Source organism: Saccopteryx bilineata, chromosome 5 (genome assembly GCF_036850765.1).
Source record: "Saccopteryx bilineata isolate mSacBil1 chromosome 5, mSacBil1_pri_phased_curated, whole genome shotgun sequence".
In the NCBI taxonomy this organism is placed as follows: domain Eukaryota; kingdom Metazoa; phylum Chordata; class Mammalia; order Chiroptera; family Emballonuridae; genus Saccopteryx; species Saccopteryx bilineata.
The window spans coordinates 6622262-6642858 of record NC_089494.1 but is presented as its reverse complement, the minus strand read 5'-3'; the positions used below and the strand labels follow the sequence as shown (position 1 = coordinate 6642858).

The following is a 20597-nucleotide window of genomic DNA, read 5'->3' as shown; positions in this document are numbered from 1 at the left end:
GTGCTGGGGAAGGTGAGGGGCAGGTGGCCCGTTATTGAGCAGAAGCCATCAATGGTCTTTGGTGAAGTGTGGTTTTAGAGGGGAGCAGAGATGGGGAGAGAGATTGCACTGCAAAATGAGCGAGGGAATTGAATCTGGGGGCACCAGAAGGCAGAGCGAGGGGAGGGGGCCATCAGCCTTGTGAACACCAGAGGAGCCTCGATACATGGAGAGACTGAAGCTTGGGGTGGGGGAGCTGGCGAGGAAAAGTGAGTGTGGGTCCCAGCGCAGGACCGAACGCGAGGATGGCAGACAAGCCACCCGCCACGCGGCACAGTGAAAGCAGAAGACCAGGGAGGCAGCTGCTGCCGCCACCCCCACCTCCCCCCGCTTTGAAGTCCTGGTGAGGACAGGAGGAACTTGTGGCTTCGGCTGGGGTCTGACTCCAAGGACAGGACACGCCCACTGACTTCCGGTTTACTGATACACATTGAAACGCCACAGACATCATTCACCTGGGGGACATGTTCTTAAATGGTGCTTTCCTCCGGATCTCAGAGGCATCCTCCAGCCTGTCCCCCAGGGTGCTGAAGGGTGGGTGGCAAGAATGGAAACCTGCCTTTTCTGTCTTGCCCACCAACTGGGACATGCTGACCTGTCTGCTTGGAATAGATGGTCAAAGACAGGTGGCCTGGGCCTGTGGTCATGGCCATCGGCTCCCAGAGCAGCCTTAGCCCCACCCTTTCCCCCCCCCCAACCACAAACCACAAAGTGGGTGGAGCTTGTTTCCTGGCCCATCTAGATTCCCTCACTGACTCTCTAGGGCCCACGACTTCACTCTCGTTTATCTGCCCCCATCCTGGACTGTGAGTTCCTGTGAGCAGCTCAGGTGTATCCTGAGTCCTCCCAGCCAAATGCCAGGGACACCATACGTCTATGGATGAGTTAATAAATACCGAGGCCCTACAGAGGAGCCCCTATTCAGGGCCTGTCCTATTCACAAGCACACCAAGTGGAGATCTTTCTCAGCTCTCTTTCCTACAAAACTTACCAGGGTGGGACCTATGCCTCAGAGACAGGGAGGACCCTGATCTGGCACCCTAATTTGTGTTAAGGTGTCAAAGCCCAGGGGACATCATGCATCTTTCTTATAGGCATTTCACCCTCCAGTGTCAATGGAGTGACCCATGAAGATGTCAGGCTGCCTGACCTGTGGGGCTGCAATGGGTAAAGCATCAACCTGGGACACAGAAGTGACCAGTTTGAAACCCCGAGCTTGCCCAGTCAAAATACATACAAGAAGCAACAGATACGAGTTGATGCTTCCTGCTCCTCCTCCCGCACCTTTCTCTCTCTCTCAAATAAATTTTAAAAATCTTTAAAAAAAAAAAAAAAGGCTTGGGGTCCTCAACCATGTCACAGAGAAACTCAGGCACAAAATATGCCTAACCAAAAGCACCCTGCCTTCTCTCCCACAACCCACAGCCTGACTGCGTCCTCAGCTCCCCAGCCAGACCATGAATCTGGGACAATGGAGTCTGAGTGGGATGGACTTTTGACCATCTCTGAGGCAGACAGGGGCCCCAGTCCCCTCCCCAGCCCACGTAACCCGAGCCTGGCATTTTGTCCATTCTAGAACAGCTGACAGTGTGGTGGTAAGACAGCTGGTGGGGCAGGGGTGGGCCGGCCCTGCCAGGCAGGCTGGGCTGGAAGCGTGGGCTGTTGTTACATGAGACCCAGAATCTGAATCTCCTGGCCTCAGACCTGGGGAGCTGCTGTCCCACCTCTGTCACCGCGGAGGGCTGTGGCACCATGCATGGGGGTTGGGGGCTGCTGGTCCTCCTGCCGCTGCTGGCTGTCTGCCTGGGTGTGGACACGGGGGCTTGGGGGTCCGGGGAAAGCCAGAGCAGGGGTCCGAGGCCTCAGGAGATGTGGGGACTGGAGGGTCCTTGGAGCCTGCCCGCTGACCCCAGCTCCCTGCCTTTCCTTGTCACATCCCGTCATGCCCTCCCCTTCCTCCTGCCCCGAAGCCCCTGTGCCCAGGCTCACCGCTGACTGTTGCAGGAGCCCGGGACCGGAACCAGGAGGAGCGGCTGCTGATGGACCTGATGCATAGCTACAACCCTCACCTGCGGCCTGCTGAGCGGGACACGGACGTGGTCAACGTCAGCCTGAAGCTCACCCTCACCAACCTCATCTCCCTGGTGAGCTGCAGGCCTGCGGCGGGACGAGAGAGGAGGCAGGAGGCGTCAGGGCACACGGCCCAGGGACCTGCTGGGGAGAGGAAGGGCCCGGCTGCAGCAGCCGCGACGGGGGAGGGTCCACGGGGGGGGGGGCAGGCTGTGGACCTCTCCCATGAAGGCTGTCCTGAGGGTCCCAAAAGTGGCCCGTGGGGACCGCTGAGGAGGGCAGGGATGGGGGCTTATATCCAGGTCTGCACCCCCAGAATGAGCGAGAGGAGGCCCTGACCACCAACGTGTGGATAGAGATGGTAAGAGACCGCCGCGTTACCCTCTTCCCCTCTATCAGGGCCCCAAGCTCCTCAGAGCTTCCTGGCCCCCCCACCCTGTCCTTTGTGCCCCCTGGGCTGGGCTCCTGTTCTTGGGAATGTGGCACAACAAAGAGCAGGGGCCTGGCACCCTCCTCCCCTGCAGCAGTGGTGTGACTATCGGCTGCGCTGGGACCCACGAGACTACGGAGGCCTCTGGGTGCTGAGGGTGCCGTCCACGATGGTGTGGCGCCCGGATGTCGTGTTGGGGAACAAGTGAGGAGGGGCGAGGGCGGGGTGGGGGGTCGGAAGGACACAGGGCAGGGCCTAGCAGGGCAAGGGGGTCAGGGAAAAAAGAGGTAGATAGAGGGTCCAGCCCAGGGGCTGTGCGGGAGCTGGGATGACTGGATGGAGCAGGCGCTGAGGACTGGGCCCCGCGGCCACAGAGCTGATTGTAGATCGGCTTCATGACCACTGCTCTGGGCTGCCGGGGTGGGGCACTCCCCTCTCTCTGACCTGAGGTGGAGGACAGCTCTTATTGAAGCTGTTGAGAGCCGGCAAGACAGGAAAAGCGCTGCACTCGGCCCTCGCACTTTGTAAAAGATGAACAGATATTGGTGGCTGTTGTGACTATTACTGAAGAGAGCTGGAGAAGCAGCAGGGACTGGGATGTGGGCTTAGGGTACCTGGTGTGTGTGTGTGTCCGTGTGTGTGTGTGCGCGTGTCCGTGTGCATGTGTGCATGTGTGTGTGTGTGTGTGTGCGCGCGCGCAGGGACGTGTTGGAGAAATGGGCGCTTCCTGTGGCCAGGTGGGGACCAGGCAGGGCCGTGGCCCCGGAGAGGGATTGGTGTCCCCATGTCCCATCAGTGCAGGGCAGAAGGCTGGTGTCCAGTGCCGGGCTCAGCCCAGCAGGCGTGGCCTTGCCTGGCCCCTCTGCAGTGTGGACGGCGTGTTCGAGGTCGCCCTCTACTGCAACGTGCTCGTGTCTCCTGACGGCTGTGTCTACTGGCTGCCCCCGGCCATCTTCCGCTCCTCCTGCCCCGTCTCCGTCACCTACTTCCCCTTTGACTGGCAGAACTGCTCCCTCGTCTTCCAGTAAGGCCATTTACTAGGGTGAGGGGGGACTTAGGGAGCTGCTCTAACAGGACCCTGGCCGGGTGATGGATGAGGCTTCTGGCCAGGGGCCTGGCTCCCTCTCTCTGGGGCAGACACCTGGAGACTCCCACATCCCTCCCTGCTGAGCCGCCTCAGTTTCCCTGCCTGTGCCCCAAGGGAAGAAATGAATGACCACCACACCTGCAGCCCAACAGAGAGGCGGGGCTGTCTCCAGTTCCCCACCCATAAATATGGGAAGCAGGTCTGGGTGAGGGTCTTCTGCAGTTTAGAGGAGCAGGCTTTCCATAGGAGGACCCTGCAGGGAGACCCCCTCAGTAAACACACCTGAGAGGTACGGATGGGGCTTTCTGTGTTCTGACCATTGGCCCCTCCTGCCTGGGAGGCAGAGGAAGAGCGGAACACCAGGCAGTCACACTGAGCCGCAGCCTCCTGGCCCGTCAGTGCGAACTTCCAGGGCCCAAAGAGCGGAGTCTCCCCCACCCCCAACCTTGCTGCCAGCCTTCTGTGAACTCAGAAATTATTGGCTATAGTTTTGGGGGTAAAACTGCCCCCCGCTGCCCTCAGCTGACTGTACCATGTACCTACTAGTGGGTCTACACACACTGGGATCCTCCCTCTCTCCCTCCCCTTCCCCCAGCTCCCAGACCTACAGCACCAACGAAATTAATTTGCAGCTGAGCCAGGAAGATGGTCAGACCATCGAGTGGATTTTCATTGACCCCGAGGCCTTCACAGGTAGCCTCCGCCCAGGGAGTGGATTTTCATTGACCCCGAGGCCTTCACAGGTAGCCTCCGCCCAGGGCCCCTGCCGGACCTGGCTGTGGGGACAATCCTAGACCCAGGTCACACCCTCTCCCCGCCCCTCGTGTGACTCAAGATGAAAACGAGGCAAACCATGAAAAGCAGTTTTTAAAGGCTCCACAAAGTTCTGATTTTCCCCATGATCACGACTCCCCGAGTGGAGGGAAGGGGTTCCGTTATCTGCTTTCCCTGGCAGTGTCTGTCCCTCGATAGCCATCCTCTGGGCACACACGGGCTGCAGGGGTCAGCCCAGCCCATGCCCTGTGCCCACCGGCCTGCTGCCCACAGAGAATGGGGAGTGGGCCATTCGGCACCGGCCGGCCAAGATGCTGCTGGACGCCGCGGCCCCGGCAGAGGAGGCAGGCCACCAGAAGGTGGTCTTCTACCTGCTCATCCAGCGCAAGCCCCTCTTCTACGTCATCAACATCATCGCGCCCTGTGTGCTCATCTCCTCCGTCGCCATCCTCATCTACTTCCTTCCTGCAAAGGGTACCTTGGGGCCGGCGGGAGGGGAGACGCTGGCCCTGGCCAGCAGCTCAGAGGGCGGCTAGCAGGGCAAAGGTGGCCCCACGACCCCAGACCGGGGGCAGGGGGCTCCGTGTGGGGCGGGCGGAGGAGGTGCCCCCCAGCGAGGAGACTGAGGCCCGCTCTGAGAGCCTCTTGGTCACCGCCAGCGGGTGGCCAGAAGTGTACGGTCGCCATCAACGTGCTCCTCGCCCAGACCGTCTTCCTCTTCCTCGTGGCAAAGAAGGTGCCCGAGACCTCCCAGGCAGTGCCGCTCATCAGCAAGTAAGGCACGGCCCTCCTGCTGCGACCCCCAAAACCAGCCTCTCACCCAAGGGATCTGTGGGGAGCTGCCGCTCAGGGTGGGGTTGGCGCGTGGGGATGCCATGCCAGAGGGCCAGCCCCGCCTCCTGACCGCCCCGGCAGGTACCTGACCTTCCTCCTGGCGGTGACCATCCTCATCGTCGTGAACGCTGTGGTCGTGCTCAACGTGTCCTTGCGGTCCCCCCACACACACTTCATGAGCCACAGGGTCCGCAAGGCAAGGCCCCTCCCTGCCCGTTCCAGCATCTTCCCGCCAGCCCACTGAGAGGCACCGTTTCTCAACACCCTGTCCCTGGGCATATTCCTCAAGTGCCACACTCAGCAGCAAATCTGCCCTGTGTGGATCTTGAAGCATGTGCCCAAATGAGCTAATAATATCAACTGCTTACCAAGTGGCAGGCATATTACACATACTACCGTATTTAATATTCATAAAAGCCCTGTGCAGTGGGTACGAGGGTCATCTCTATTTTTTCAGATGAGGGAATGTGGTAGAAAGTGGAGGCGGGACTCTGATCAAGCAGTCTGGCCTCCGCGCCTGCGCGACCTGGAGCCCGCCTGCAGCAGTCAGCAGGAGCCTGGTCGCAAATGCAGATTCCCAGGACCTCTGCCACATCCTGGGCCAGAGGAGCAGGCATGGGGTCTCGGAACCTGTGTTTGGAGCAAGTGCCCTGGTGATTCCGATGTGCACAAAAGTTTGGAGACCCGGCCTCAATTTCTAGCATAGCACAGCTGAGATATACCAGGGCCAAGCCACTGCCCCTAACACGCTGACTCTAGATCTCTGGCAACACGAGCCTTTTGTGCCAACCTTCACCTTCTGCTCCGAAGCCCAGCCTGGCTGCCAAGCTAAGCCACCCAGAACCTCCCCTCTCCAGGTGTTCCTGCGGCTCCTGCCCCAGCTGCTGCGGATGCACGTTCGCCCGCCGGTCCCCGTGGCTGTGCAGCACGGCAACTCTTCAGGGTGCTTGATCTCAGGTGGGGAGGAGGCGGCCCTCTGCCTGCCTCGCAGTGAACTCCTCTTTCGGCAGCAGCGGCAGCGCAACGGGCTAGTGAGGGCAGCGCTGGAGAAACTAGGTGAGGCTGAGGGTGTGACCCTGGGGACGCCACTCCCCATGGACTCCGGACAGGGAAGGCTGCCTGTTGACCAAAGAAAGCATCAGGCATTGCAGAGGAGTTGGGCAAGTGTCCAGTTTGGGGAGAGAGGGGTTGGTATCCCTAAGGAGAGGCCAACTTCTCTCCCTGTTTCTTCTCCATTCTGCTAAAAAAAAAACACAAAACTTGACTCCTCATCTCAACAGAGAAAGGCCCAGAGCCAGGGCTCAGCCAGGACTTGTGTGGCAGCCTGAAGCAGGCTGCCCCGGCCATCCAGGCCTGTGTGGAAGCCTGCAACTTCATTGCTCGTGCCCGACACCAGCAGAATCACTTTGATAGTGTAAGCCCATCTGGGGGCGGGAAGGGGGCGTGAGGACCTAGTGAGGGGCTGAGACCTGACATGGGGTGACCACGGCAGAAAAATGGGATGGACAAAGTAGCGTTGGGAGTGGGGAGGAGGGACATCAGGGCCAGGGGACCATGGAAGAAGCCAGGTTGAGGCTTGGGAGTAGGTTAGAAGCGCTCAGGGAAATGGAGCCTGGAGGCCTGCTGGAAGACCAAGGACAGTTCGGGGATTGTGAGCAGGCCTGGTGCCACCACTGGTCACCCCACCCCTGCCTCCCACCCTCAGGGGAACAAGGAGTGGTTCCTGGTGGGCCGGGTGCTGGACCGCGTCTGCTTCCTCATCATGCTCTCACTCTTTGTCTGTGGCACCGCTGGCATTTTCCTCCTGGCACACTACAACCGGGTGCCCGCCCTGCCATTCCCTGGAGACCCTCGCCCCTACCTGCCCTCGCCTGACTGAGCCAACCAATTGCTGTTAGCCACACGGAGTCTTATCAGCTGTGTTCTGCTGAGTGTGCTCTTTGGGAAGCATATTTCAGGGTTGTGGAAGCCAAACAGCCCTGAGAAAACCTGGAGGAATAAAGAGACGGAGCCGGAGTCTTGGAGTGTTTAGGGATGGGCTGTGGACAGGGTGTGCTGTGGGGACCAGCCTCCATGTGACAGTGGCTAGCTCATCCTGGCGTTCCCCTTACCTCAGCAAAGCATTATCAACTCCCATGACTGTTGAAGCCCTAATGACTCCATTTTGCAAGAGGTCCCCAACTAGGTCAGGTCCTATCCCTTCAGGCCTGGGCCTCCCTCCCCTTTTATGAGTTCCCTACAGGTTCCTGAAACAGAGAAGTCAAGAGAAATGTGAAGAGTAGCAGCCAATGCTCTCTCAGAATAAAAAGATGGTAGCTCACTCCAGCTGCCACATCCCTCCCGCCTTCGGGCGCAGTAAGCACCCAGTACTTACCTACACCGATGATCTTTCTATTCATGTGCATTTTTTTGCTATTGATCACAAAAGACTTCATGAATTTTATTATCTCTTTTTCATTCTTGAAACAAGAGCTCCTCACAGCCTCAAGGAAAAGCCAGAGTAACAGTATCCCTGTGTTTCGGATGGGCAGATTGGGGCCCGGAGTAAGAGGGGCTTCTCAGAACACCGGGGGCTTTATAGTTTGAAATTCAGGATTCCCAACTCTGACCCAATCTTCGACACTCTAAGAAAGCTTCTGTAGCCTGGAAAACAAACCCCTCTTTCTTCTGCTCTCAAAGGCCAGGGAATGTGCACTGGTCCCACAGGATGGTAAATGAAGAGCTAGGTAGGAAGGCTGAGAGGTGAGAGGGAACTGCTGGGCTCTGCCTACAGGGAGGAGACCCTGACCAGCCTCCTTTGACCCCACCTAGGAAACAAGATGGCCAGCTGACATCTTCCTGGGGGAGAGGCAAGACCCTGCTTTGGGAGTAGAGATGGGGCCTGAGTTCCATTGGTGACAAGAGGGTAAATTTGGGCAAGTCATTTGTGCTCTCTGGGCCTCTGTTTCCACATCTGTAACAATGGGCACAGATATCAGTTCCTATCTACCCGCATCACAGGATCAAAGGTGTAGGTGGTGGTAATTCAAAAATGTTAAAGTGCCAGTGTAAAGCTCTGATAATGGAACATTGCTGCGGGGAGGGAAGAGGATCCTGGAACTAAATCCCTCTCCCAGTACAGGGTTGCTGGCTTTGGGGCTCAGTCACCAGCAGGCTCATTTCCTTTGCTTGCACCCGCTGTGTGTTTGGAGCACAGACTTAGATTCAGGACATAATTTGATGATGGCGGAACCAACTCTGGTTCCCATAAGCCTCTTATTAGCTGTGTCACCTGGGGGTGAATCTCTCAACCTTTCTGCTTCAGGGGGTGGAGATTATCTGTGCAGCTCCTGGCCGGAGAAAGCAATGATTAACACTCGCTATCACTTATTGAGGGATACTGCGTCTAGTGCCTGATACTGAGTATCTCGTTCAACCCACACGGCAACCTTGGCAGAGGCAGGTACTACAGCGAAGTGTCGCCAGGAGCAAAGAGGAAGAAACGGCCCCGGGGAGGTGAAGAGCACAGGATCGGTCAGCCCGCTCTGTGCAAGGCGATGCGCGCTGCCTTCCTCCGAGCCTGCCGCCGGAGGGGGTCAGCACGCGCTCCCCGGGCGGGGAGTGCGTCCTCGGAGCCACAGCGCGGGCCGGCTGCCGGCAGACCAGGACCCGCCCGACGCCAGCCGCCGCCGAGGCCAGCGCGCCCGAGCGCCTCCGCGCAGCCGCCCTGGGCGGGAGTCCCGGGATATCCGCCCGCCACGGAGCCGGCGCGTCTACGTTCCGAGGCGCCCCGCGCCACCGGAAGTGGCCGGGCCCTAGGCGGAGGGACGCGGCGGAGCGGAAGTCACTCGGAGAGGCAGTGGAGACGGCGAGAGGATGAACAACAAGTTCGACGCGTGAGTGGCGTGCGGCCGCCTCCCGGGGCCCCCTCTCCCCACCGCTCCCCGCGCCCGCCCGACCCCTTCGCGGCTGACGGCGGCGCCAAGTTTGCGGCGCTGGCGTCCCTCTCAGGCCCGGCCCCGGGCTGCGCCCCGCTTAGGCGGCCGGCGGGGACGAGGCAGCTCGGGAGGCGGTGCGCCAGGGTCCCGGGAGCCCAGGGCGGCCCGGCTCGAGGGCGAAGCGTGGGGGCCGGGCGAGGGCTGGCTGTGCCGCCCGGAGGGAGATTCTCGCGCGCCAGCGGCGTGGAGGGTGTTCGGCTGTTGGCGCGGCCAGCGTCCCGCTTTCCTCACGCCGTCGCGGTGGCCCGGACAAGCCGCCTCTCCTCTGAGTCTCAGCGGTAGAGTCGGGAGGATGCAGTGAGGCGCTGCGGCCGCTGCCTGGGCCCCGAGGTGCTCGGTGCGACGGCGTCGTCGCCGTCCTGAGACTCCTTCCGACCTCCTCCCGCGCCCGCTCCCCCCCCAACCCCCACGCACCCTCCGCGAGCTGCCCGGGCTCCGGCCCGCGCGTGTGCCTGTCGTGGCCCTGTTCCGGATTTCTGCACGGACCCGATCTGATTCCTCGTTCCGGCGACAGTTCGGAGATGCAGAAAGGAAATGCAAAGTAATTTTGCATATTTCTCTCCGGAGATTTGTGTCTTGAGATAGATTGTTTCCTTCGCTCACGTCTGGTCTAGTAAATCTGCCTCGTCTTTCGAAGACCTCGATTTCCTGGCCCAGACCCACTAGTTACTTGACAGAAAAGTTAGTCTCTGAACCATGGTTACCCAGCCTCACAGCTGCAGCACCGGGTTTTACACATTCAGCCTTGCTTAATGTTACTGTTTTTGCTTTAAGTGAGAGGTAGGGAGACAGTGAGACAGACTCCCGCAACCGCCAGCCCCGTCTGGGGCAGATGCTTGAGTCAGTGGCATTGCTCCTTGGAGCCACTGGCTGTGGGAGGGGGAGGGAACGGGAGAGAATCAGATGGGCGCTCCACCGGTGGGCCCTTGGCTTTTTGTTAATTGCCACATAGTGATGTATAAATGTAAAGTGGAGTTACTGCTAGTTTAGGTTGTGACCCACTGAGGATGTTGGGGAATTGGGTTTTTTCCAGTACAGTGGGTGCTGGTGTGCATATTCAGAGGTCCTGGATTCCAACTCTCCGGGCTGCTCCTCGGAAATGTTTCTTGGTTGCCGAGTGGGCTCTTCAGGTAGTGTCTGGTGGAGCACGTCTGTAGTCTGCTGCTTAGCTGAGCCCATGCCTATACCAACCCCCTCCCCATCATAAACCCTGCAACACCTAGCACCAGATCTAAGACCAGCCTCAGTGGAGCTGTCTGCCAGTCTTGTACCCCTTCCTCCACTGACATGAACAAATCAAAATTGTATCTTAAGACACTTTATGAGTCATCTGGCCCAGTCCTACCCAAGTCATTTGGAGGCCTGCAGTAAGCTAATTTAAGAATGGTAATAATACCTGACCAGGCGGTGGCACAGTGGATAGAGCGATGGACTGGGATGCGGAAGACCCAGGTTCAAGACCCCGAGGTTGCTAGCTTGAGCGCGGGCTCATCTGGTTTGAGCAAAAGCTCACCAACTTGGACCCAAGGTCGCTGGCTTGAGCAGGGGGTTACTCGGTCTGCTGAAGGCCCACGTTCAAGGCACATATGGGAAAGCAATCAATGAACAACTAAGGTGTCGCAATGAAAAACTGATGATTGATGCTTCTCATCTCTCTCCGTTCACGCCTGTCTGTCCTGTCTATCCTCTCTCTGACTCTCTCTCTGTAAAAAAATAATAATAATAATGATGGTAATAATAGTAATGGCTTCCAAGGGCATCTTGCTGGGTACTTTTAATATATTATTTCTATGCCTAACAACCCTGCAAAAGGGACTCTTGTTACCTCCTTTAACAGATAAGTTAAATGAGGCACTCTGTGGTTAAGTAACTTGCCCGCCGCAACAGGAAGGGCCATATGGTGGGATTCAAACCCAAATTCATTGTTCAGTCTTGATTCAGGCACCTCTTGACTAAAATCAACTTGGGTCATTTTTAATTAGTCCAAATTATTAATTATTCCTTATACTGAGCCTGGAATTTTTTTTAACATCTGTCTTCTAGATATGCAGGGGAAAAAAACAAAGCTTTCTTTTATTTGAAATTAGCAATTGAAGACCGCACGCCTGCCCCTAGTATTGCTTTTGAGGCTTCTGCACTCTTCACCAGTGGTTCTTAAGGACTTGATTCAATTTGCCAGAATACTCGAAGTCCATTGCCTGGAGCTGAGTATGTAGCCTAATCTGATGGGCTCGGATTAACCAAGAACTCTAGCCTCCTTTACTCTGTGGGCTCCACTTCTTCCACTTCTGTGTAACATAAGACTAATTGCTCCCTACCTCCACATCTATCAAGTCATTAGCTACCTTTGCCATTGATCCTGTTCATATATCAAAACCCTAAGATGCTTTCACTGTAGTGCAGTCCCAACTGGGATAAGCTTGATTTTCAGATCTAGACGACATTGATTGTTGTCCTCCTCTGTCTTTGTCAGCTTTTGGCCCATTCTCAACTATTGTCTGAACCACTTACTTGGCACTCGTCTTATTCTGACTTATATTGCTTTGAGTTTAGAAATCTAATCGCTAAACATGTTTGTTTTCTGCCACTGTCTAATGCTAGACATTTAAAGAGGAAGCCTGACCTGTGGTGGCGCAGTGGATAAAGCGTCGACCTGGAAATGCTGAGGTCGCCAGTTCGAAACCCTGGGCTTGCCTGGTCAAGGCACATATGGGAGTTTATGCTTCCTGCTCCTCCCCCCTTCTCTCTCTCTCTTTCTCCTTTCTAAAAAATGAATAAAAAACAAAAAAAAAAACACGTACCCTTTAAAATAAAAAAAGAGGAATTAGACCAAGGCCTTACCCACAGGAATCTGTCTAGTCAGAGAGTACAGGACATACCTGGTGAGCTAATTAGGTGCCATTCAGTCTGGACAACTTCAGAGCTGCTAGTTGCTCACCTGACTCTCGGGAGCACTGAGTTTTCAGTATAGATTATATTGTGGCTGAAATCCAGGTTCACACTGGGAGAGTAACCTCTGGAAGATAGGATGCAAATGACTAGCCAGAGTGTAGGCTCAGAGGATGTGGTGGTTGGTGAGCTCGATTTTCAAGGAGTAACTGCACAAGATGAAGGGCCATTAGGGTTTCCAATTACTGCCCTAGAGAGCTGGGAGGTATGATTTGGGGATCACAGTAGTGTTATTTCTTCTCAACAATTATTTTTGTTGTTATTTTTCTGTTTTCTAGTACTGATTAGCAGCAAAACTAAAAAGAAAGGAACTTATGGCCCTGGCCGGTTGGCTCAGCGGTAGAGTGTCGGCCTGACGTGCGGGGGACCCAGGTTCGATTCCCGGCCAGGGCACATAGGAGAAGCGCCCATTTGCTTCTCCACCCCCCCCCCTTCCTCTCTGTCTCTCTCTTCCCCTCCCGCAGTCGAGGCTCCATTGGAGCAAAGATGGTCCGGGCGCTGGGGATGGCTCCTTGGCCTCTGCCCCAGGCGCTGGAGTGGCAGAGCGGTGCCCCGGAGGGGCAGAGCGGCGCCCCCTGGTGGGCAGAGCGGCGCCCCTGGTGGGTGTGCCGGGTGGATCCCGGTCGGGCACATGTGGGAGTCTGTCTGACTGTCTCTCCCCGTTTCCAGCTTCAGAAAAATACAAAAAAAAAAAAAGAAAGGAACTTATGCTTTGCTTGGAATAGCAAAATGAGAGATGCTGGGTGACTGTGTCCCTTCAAGCAAGACTTAAGAGAAGGGAACCCAAGGCTCTCGTGGAGAGCTGGGTGCTGAGACGAGAAGGAAATGGTTTGAGTCCCTGGAGTGTGCGCTGCAGAAGAGAATGAAGAGCTGTCTTGGGCCTAAGCAATAGAAGAACCTGTGAGATAGTCTTACTCAGAAGACAAAAACACTGGCTATGGCAGTCTAGCTGGGACAAGAACAAGCATTTATTTGAGGAGGTCCAGGAGAGGGAAGCCTGGACTCAGCCTAGGGAGAGATTAGAAGCTATTTCCAAGAGAAAGTAGCCCTCGCTCTCAGTCCTAAAGGACAGTTTAAATATGGGAAGAGTGCTCCCTGAGAAGAGACCTCACAGTGAGCATAACAGGCTGAGATTGGGGAACTGCAAACAGGTTGATCACTACAGTGAAAGGAGTTTGTTGGGACTGGGCAGATGGTGATAGTGGCACATGTAGGTAGAGCAGAGGCCTCTGTGCCATGCTGAGGCCTGTGTGTGTGTCTCCTCAATCAGATCCTTGGGATGGGCACTCTAGCACCTGATACTGACAGTAGGTGCTTAATAAATATTGTAAAACTTGTGTGCCAGACAGGCTCCTTTTGGAAAGGAAACTAAACCAGTTCATGTTTCATAAGGGGTAAGGGTATCACAGGCACAGATCATGGTCTCCCAGGAGTCCAGCGAGGCCAAACCAAGCCAATGAAATGATGGCATCACAAACAAAGCCAGTCTTGACTGTCTTCACTCATCTGTTTCATTGCCTTTCCCCAGCTGCCTTTCTCTGCTTTTGCTCATTGTCTTTATTCTCTTGTGGTTTTTCTTGTGTGGGACCCATATGCCTGCCCTAGCTCTGAACTCTGTGATCGTTCATCTTCTGGATAAAAAGCTGAGGAAGGAGTCTGCTCAGTTTTGAGCAAGGCCTGAGGCATAGGTTATTGGCCAGGTTAGACTACCCTCTGGTCGGGTGCCCTCTCTTGTTCAGGGTGGGGATGGAGACATTCATGTCATAGTACACGACCACCTGAGTGTATCCTACAGCTGAAATGGCAGAGCAGGAACCCCAACACATGGCTAGCTCATGAATTCTAATTCCTTTTTTTTTTTTTTTCATTTTTCTGAATCTGGAAACAGGGAGAGACAGTCAGACTCCCGCATGCGCCCGACCGGGATCCACCCGGCACGCCCACCAGGGGCGACGCTCTGCCCACCAGGGGGCGATGCTCTGCCCATCCTGGGCGTCGCCATGTTGCGACCAGAGCCACTCTAGTGCCTGAGGCAGAGGCCACAGAGCCATCCCCAGCGCCCGGGCCATCTTTGCTCCAATGGAGCCTTGGCTGTGGGAGGGGAAGAGAGAGACAGAGAGGAAAGCGCAGCGGAGGGGTGGAGAAGCAAATGGGCGCTTCTCCTGTGTGCCGTGGCCGGGAATCAAACCCGGGTCCTCCGCACGCTAGGCCGACGCTCTACCGCTGAGCCAACCGGCAAGGGCTTTTTTTTTTTTTTTTTAGCGCGAGAGGCAGGTAGTGTCAACTCAGTTGCAGCACCTTAGTTGTTCATTGATTGCTTCTCATATGTGCCTTGAAGTGGGGGCTCCAGCTGAGCCAGTGACCCCTTGCTCAAGCCAGTGACATTGGGCTTCAAGACAATGACCTTTGGGCTTAAACCAACGACCTCAGGATCATGTCTCTGATCCCATGCCCAAGTTAGTGAGCCTGCGCTCAAGCCAGTGACCTCAGGGTTTTGGACCTGGCTCCTTAGTGCCCCAAGTCAACACTATCCATTGTGCCACTGCCTGGTCAGGCATGATTTCTAATGTATATGTACTTTTTGAATTCTAATATTTATTGAATGGTTTTTATGTGCTAAGCAGTGAAGATTCATGGGCCAAAAAAGGGAAAAAATGGTGAAATGCTTTATAACAGGTTTTTGTATCGGTAGGTAATATCTGAATTATAATTTGCACACATCTCATACCTTTCCTGATAATTGCTAGTTCCACTTAACTAGATAGTGACTAGGGCCGGAAAGGTGTTTCAGAGAAGATCTGTGATAAGTTAATGGTCCGGCTCTGGACTAGCATTCACACTATCTTTGTGGACTCATTTTCTGTTTATCTTTTGGTCTGAACCCAGTGAACATTTGGTGTCCCTGAAGGCCTTGAAGGAGTGTCACTGCTCCTGGAAAGGCAGCACCTGGAGTACAGCTGACTGCACTTATAAGGGAAAAGGACATTCATTTCTTCTTTCAGTCGTTCCTTTCTTTTTTTTCCATTTATCGTTAATTTAGTATCTTCCTGCTGGAGATTCAAAGGTGAATGAGACGCTGTTCTAGGGGACCCCTCAATCTAGTTGGAAGAACACCTAGAGGACTAGCACCTTAGGCTGAGGGGTAGCGTTAGCAAATAGCGCAGGTGTGGGAGTATAGATTGCTTTGAGAGGTTGGGGATGGGTGCTGGGAGGCAGAAGTCAGATTCTCGAGTATCGGACCCTTCATTGTACTTTATCCTGCAGGGTGGGCATTAAAAGGGCAAGGGACAGTTCCGAGTTTTAGCCGTGGTGTGAAATAGTTTGCATTTAGGAAGATCATGCTGGTGGTTGTGTGGAGGTGATTTGTGTTGGGGAGACAGTTTAGGAACTTCCTGTAATAATTGAGGTGACAAGAAGAGGGCTTGAACCAAGGCAGTAGAGTGGGGAAGGATGGGAGAGATGGTTATAAGAAGCGGTAGGAGGAATACGTAAGTTTTCAAACTTCATTTGAAATGCCAAAGCAGTCATTTAATCCAGAATCTTTTCTGATTTTTTACTCTATTTTTGGCCCAAAAAACAATCCCTAAACCATTTGCCTCTTGCTTCTTTGTGCAGCCTGTTAGAGAACCAGAGGACGCGCCTCCTGGAATCCACACGTCAGCTGACAGACATTTCCTTTGTATCTAACCTCCTAATTGACTTCCTACATTCCCTTGCCCTTCTCTCATCTCATTACCAGTATTTTGAGTGACTTTGGCTGGTTACCTGGTAGTTTGTTTGACCTGGTGGCTTGGTTAGGTAAGCAAGAATCAATTCGGTCATAGGATAACATCGTTTTGCCTTTCTTCTCAGATTGAAAGATGATGACAGTGGGGACCATGACCAGAATGAAGAAAACAGCACACAGAAAGATGGTGAGAAGGAAAAAACAGAACGAGACAAAGGGCAGAGCAGCAGCAAGAGGAAGGTGAGTTGTATGCTGCAGGATAGGTAGTCGCCTAGAGCCTTGGTTCTCTCATGGAATCTCTTTGTTTGGAAGATACCAGATTAACTTGATTGCATAGCACCATTTTGTAATACCTGTTTTGTTATCAAGAAAAGATTGTTGCCTGACCAGGCAGTGGCGCAGTGGATAGAGTGTCAGACTGGGATGCGGAAGACCCAGGTTCGAGACCCTGAGGATGCCAGTTTGAGCGCAGGCTCATCTGGCTTGAGCAAAAAGCTCACCAGCTTGAACCCAAGGTCGCTGGCTCGAGCAAGGGGTTACTCGGTCTGCTGAAGGCCCGCAGTCAAGGCACATATGAGAGAGCAATCAATGAGCACCTAAGGTGTTGCAATGCACAACGAAAAACTAATGATTGATGCTTCTCATCTCTCCGTTCCTGTCTATCCCTGTCTATCCCTCACTCTGACACTCTCTCTCTCTCTTTCTCTGTAAATAAATAAATAAATATTAAAAAAAAAGATTGTTGCCTCACTGGAGCTCACTTTGGGACTCGGAACTCCCCCCTTACCACAGGGTCTTGAGGTGCTGCCCTGCTTCCAGCACCCTGGCCTCGACAAGGCATTATTTGCTCATAAGCAGCTGTTAGTATTTCAAATTCTGTGCATCCATGAAAATTTTAGACCCTCTAGTCAGAAATAGTCTAAACTAAAAGTGACTTGGGGCCCTGTCCAGTTGGCTCAGTGGTAGAATGTCGGCCCAGCATGTGGAAGTCCCAGGTTCAATTCCTGGTCAGGGCTCACAGGAGAAGCAACCATCTGCTTCTCCACCCCTACCCCCCCCCCCCGTCTCTCACCTCTTGCGTGCCCCTCTCTCTCTCTCTCTCTCTCTCTCTCTTTCTCTTTCTTTCTTCTCCTCCTGCAGCCATGGCTTGATTGGAGTGAGTTGGCCCCAGGTGCTGAGGATGGCTTCATGGCCTCTGCCTCAGGTGCGAAGAGGAGCTTGGTTGCTGAGCAATGGAGCAATGCCCCGGATGGGCAGAGCATCGCCCCCTAGTGGGCTTGCCTGGTGGATCCCGGTCCCTGACACATGCAGGAGTCTGTCTCTGCCTCCTCTCCTCTCACTGAATTAAAAAAAGAAAGAAAGAAAAGAAAATGACTTGGAAGGGAGAAAATTTAGAGAATGAGAGGTAGACGGATCAACTTTTTTTTTTTTTTTTTTTTTTTTTTTTTGAGTGAGAGGAGGGGATATAGAAAGACAGACTCCCACATGTGCTCCAACCAGTATCCACCCAGAAATCCCCATGTGGGGCTGATGCTTGAATCAGCTGAGCCACTAGCTACGAGAAAGAGAAGCAGATGGTCACTTCGAATGAGTGCCCTGACCGGGGATCTAACCTGCAGCTGTGGTTTAACAGGCCAACGCTCTAACCAATTGAGCTAGCTGGCCAGGGACTGTCAACCTCTTTATTTTTTTTTTATTATTGTTATTTTTTTTATTTTACAGAGACAGAGAGTCAGAGAGAGGGATAGACAGGGACAGACAGACAAGAATGGAGAGAGATGAGAAGCATCAATCATTAGTTTTTCATTGCACGTTGCAACACCTTAGTTGTTCATTGATTGCTTTCTCATATGTGCCTTGACCGCGGGCCTTCAGCAGACCGAGTAACCTCTTGCTGGAGCCAGCGACCTTGGATTCAAGCTGGTGGGCTTTTTGCTCAAACCAGATGAGCCCACGCTCAAGCTGGCGACCTCGAGGTCTCGAACTTGGGTTCTCTGCATCCCAGTCCGATGCTCTATTCACTGCGCCACCGCCTGGTCAGGCAGCCTCTTTATTTTTTTAAAGAGAGACAGACAGACAGGAGGGGAGAGAGATGAGAAGCATCAACTCGTAGTTGTGGCATTTTAGTTGTTCATTGATTGCTTTCTCATACGTGCCTTGACCAGGGGGCTCCAGCTGAGCCAGTGACCCCTTACTCAAACCAGTGACCTTGAGCTCAGGCCAGTGACCATGGGGTCATATTTATGATCCCTCGCTCAAGCTGGCGACCCCATGCTCAAACCAGCGGGCCCGCACTCAAGCCATTGACCTCGGGGTTTTGAACCTGGGTCCTTGGCATCCCAGGTCGATGCTGTATCCACTGTGCCACCGCCTGGTCAAGATGTCAACTTTTTTTCTTGAAAAATCAAAGTAATCATTAATTGCTTTGTTTTGCAATATTGATTACCCTCTACATATAAGCATTTTAGGTGCCATGGGGACACAAAGGTGAATGAAATGATGGATTGAGGAGCTAACATTTACTAGTGGTGATAATTAGTAGCTGACATTTCCTGAGCACTTACTGTGTGCCAGGCACTGGGCTAAGCACTTTATGTCTGTTTATTTATTTGATCCTTTCAGCACCCCTATGAGATGATTATTATTTGCCCCACTTTTTGGACAAATAGCTGAGGCACAAACAGGTTAAATAGCTTGCTAGGTCACTAACCAGCAACTGATAGAGTGTCATAGAGGAGGCAGTGCAGGACCTGGGAATATGTTGAGATAAAACAAACATAAATACCTATGTTTTGAAGTAGAAAGTGTAAAAAGGCATAAGAACAGAGATCAAATATGATAGGAATTTAGGATCAGCTAAGCACCACCCAGACGTGCTGTATAAGCAGAATCCTGGGCACACTGCGGGTAATCGACCAGGTGTTCTTTCTAGATTGGGGAGGTAGTAGAGGGAACGCCGTGAGATGTGTTCTTAGTCTAAGCGCGTGTGGAAAGTAGCCAGGAGACTAACACACCTTCTTGGATCCACAGGCGGTTGTCCCTGGTCCCGCGGAGCACCCCCTGCAGTACAACTACACTTTCTGGTACTCCAGGAGAACCCCCGGCCGGCCCACCAGCTCCCAGAGCTATGAGCAGAACATCAAACAGATCGGTACCTTTGCCTCTGTGAGTACTTAGTGAGCCTTAGCAGTAAATTCATGCCAGTATTTATGTCGTCATGTTTCTTTATCCTCCTGGTGATCTCTAGGATTCTGGTTTCCTTAGTCAACTGACCTGAGTCCCTGAGGTCAGATTTGTTCATTCTTAGGTTGCTCTTGAGACATCCATAGGTAACTAGTATGTGAATGGTGGAATTGATCAGAAGGGGACGATACGAAAATACAGGTTTGTTTAAGTAGATATTTATTGAGTCCTTACTGTCTGCAAAGTGTCTGGGGGGGGGGTGGATACCCAGTTTTCTAGTACATGGTATCTAGTCTCGTGAAGCTTGAGGTTACGTCAAGAGTAAAGTTCAAGCCTGACCTGTGGTGGCACAGGGGATAAAACCTCGACCTGGAACGCTAGGGTTGCTGGTTCAAAACCCTGGGTTTGCCTGGTCAAGGCACATACAAGAAGCAACAACTATGAATTGATGCTTCCCACTCCTCCCCTGCTTTCTGTCTCTCTCTCCTCTGTTTAAAATCAGTAAATAAAATGTTAAAAAGAAACAAAACAACCCCCCCCAAAAGAAAGAGTAAAGTTCAAAACTTCTTTTGTATTTAAGAACTTCTCAGGAGGGTTTTGAACTTGTTAGTGATTATGCATGAGGCAGCATCTTTTTCCAGTCTTCAGAAAGGAAGTGAAATCTCTAATACTGTTTGTGTGGTTCCGTCGGTACAAGGAGCCCAGGCTCTGTCTCCCCACCCTCCCAGAGAGCTAGGTTTATCTTCTCTGGGGGGCTCTCTGCAGGGTTTGCTATTTTCCTGAGATGATTGGGGCATGTGCCCTGTTTAAAATGCAGGCACAAGAAAAGAAAACTCTTAAGAGACAGTAAATGTTACAATAAAGTATTAAAGAGGAAGGACCAAGTAGCAGCCACTTTGTGTACCTTCCTTCAATCGTTATGCTAAGCCTGTGAGGTCAGTGATGTTATCCATATTTTACAAATGAGAAAAGTGAGACTTGGGTTAAGTATGTGGTCTAAAGTCTCGAGTCAGCTGTAATCTACTTGACTTAAGTGGGAACCAGTGTTGAAGCCCAGGCTGGGCAGGCTGAGAGCCACATTCCATGCCTGTGTTCCTCCCCTCTTCCAGCGCACCAGGGTGCAGGACGGGAGGCTCCAGTTTTTTGTTTTTTTTTTTTGTTTTTTTTTCCTGAAGCTGGAAATGGGGAGAGACAGTCAGACAGACTCCCGCATGCGCCCGACCGGGATCCACCCGGCACGCCCACCAGGGGCGACGCTCTGCCCACCAGAGGGCGATGCTCTGCCCCTCCGGGGCGTCGCTCTGCCGCGACCAGAGTCACTCTAGCGTCTGGGGCAGAGGCCAAGGAGCCATCCCCAGCGCCCGGGCCATCTTTGCTCCCATGGAGCCTTGGCTGCAGGAGGGGAAGAGAGAGACAGAGAGGAAGGAGGGGGTGGGGGTGGAGAAGCAAATGGGCGCTTCTCCTATGTGCCCTGGCCGGGAATCGAACCCGGGTCCCCCGCACGCCAGGCCGACGCTCTACCGCTGA

General features: G+C 53.7%; 2 protein-coding genes across 5 annotated transcripts in view; both read left to right on the top strand.

Moving 5' to 3' along the window:
- The first annotated feature begins 1773 nt into the window (after window positions 1–1773).
- Window positions 1774–7113, top strand: CHRNG (cholinergic receptor nicotinic gamma subunit). The gene is made up of 12 exons (XM_066280470.1): window positions 1774–1846; window positions 2044–2183; window positions 2426–2470; window positions 2634–2743; window positions 3408–3563; window positions 4222–4319; window positions 4674–4874; window positions 5060–5174; window positions 5316–5430; window positions 6092–6290; window positions 6515–6648; window positions 6940–7113. The coding sequence occupies exons 1-12, from the start codon at window positions 1792–1794 to the stop codon at window positions 7111–7113; spliced, it is 1542 nt and encodes a 513-aa protein (XP_066136567.1). The 5' UTR covers window positions 1774–1791.
- Window positions 7114–8950: 1837 nt separating this feature from the next.
- Window positions 8951–20597, top strand: part of EIF4E2 (eukaryotic translation initiation factor 4E family member 2) — a 33500-nt gene continuing 21853 nt past the window's right edge. For 3 of the 4 annotated variants that reach the window (XM_066279475.1, XM_066279474.1, XM_066279471.1), the window contains exons 1-3: window positions 8951–9109; window positions 16013–16127; window positions 18918–19052. In XM_066279475.1, the coding sequence (XP_066135572.1) occupies window positions 9090–9109; window positions 16013–16127; window positions 18918–19052 (270 nt within the window). In that variant the 5' untranslated portion in view covers window positions 8951–9089. Of the gene's footprint in view, window positions 9110–9175; window positions 9753–16012; window positions 16128–18917; window positions 19053–20597 lie in introns of those variants that run through there. The other variant, XM_066279473.1, reaches the window with a different exon arrangement.

What these genes read in the sequence shown, in the direction of transcription:
- CHRNG (XM_066280470.1), top strand. Translation starts at nt 1,792, where the DNA reads ATGCATGGGGGTTGGGGGCTGCTGGTCCTCCTGCCGCTGCTGGCTGTC. An exon ending in TGACCCCGAGGCCTTCACAG is followed by an intron (nt 4,320 to 4,673) that starts GTAGCCTCCGCC and finishes TGCTGCCCACAG; the next exon opens with AGAATGGGGAGTGGGCCATT. An exon ending in GGCAGCGCTGGAGAAACTAG is followed by an intron (nt 6,291 to 6,514) that starts GTGAGGCTGAGG and finishes TCATCTCAACAG; the next exon opens with AGAAAGGCCCAGAGCCAGGG.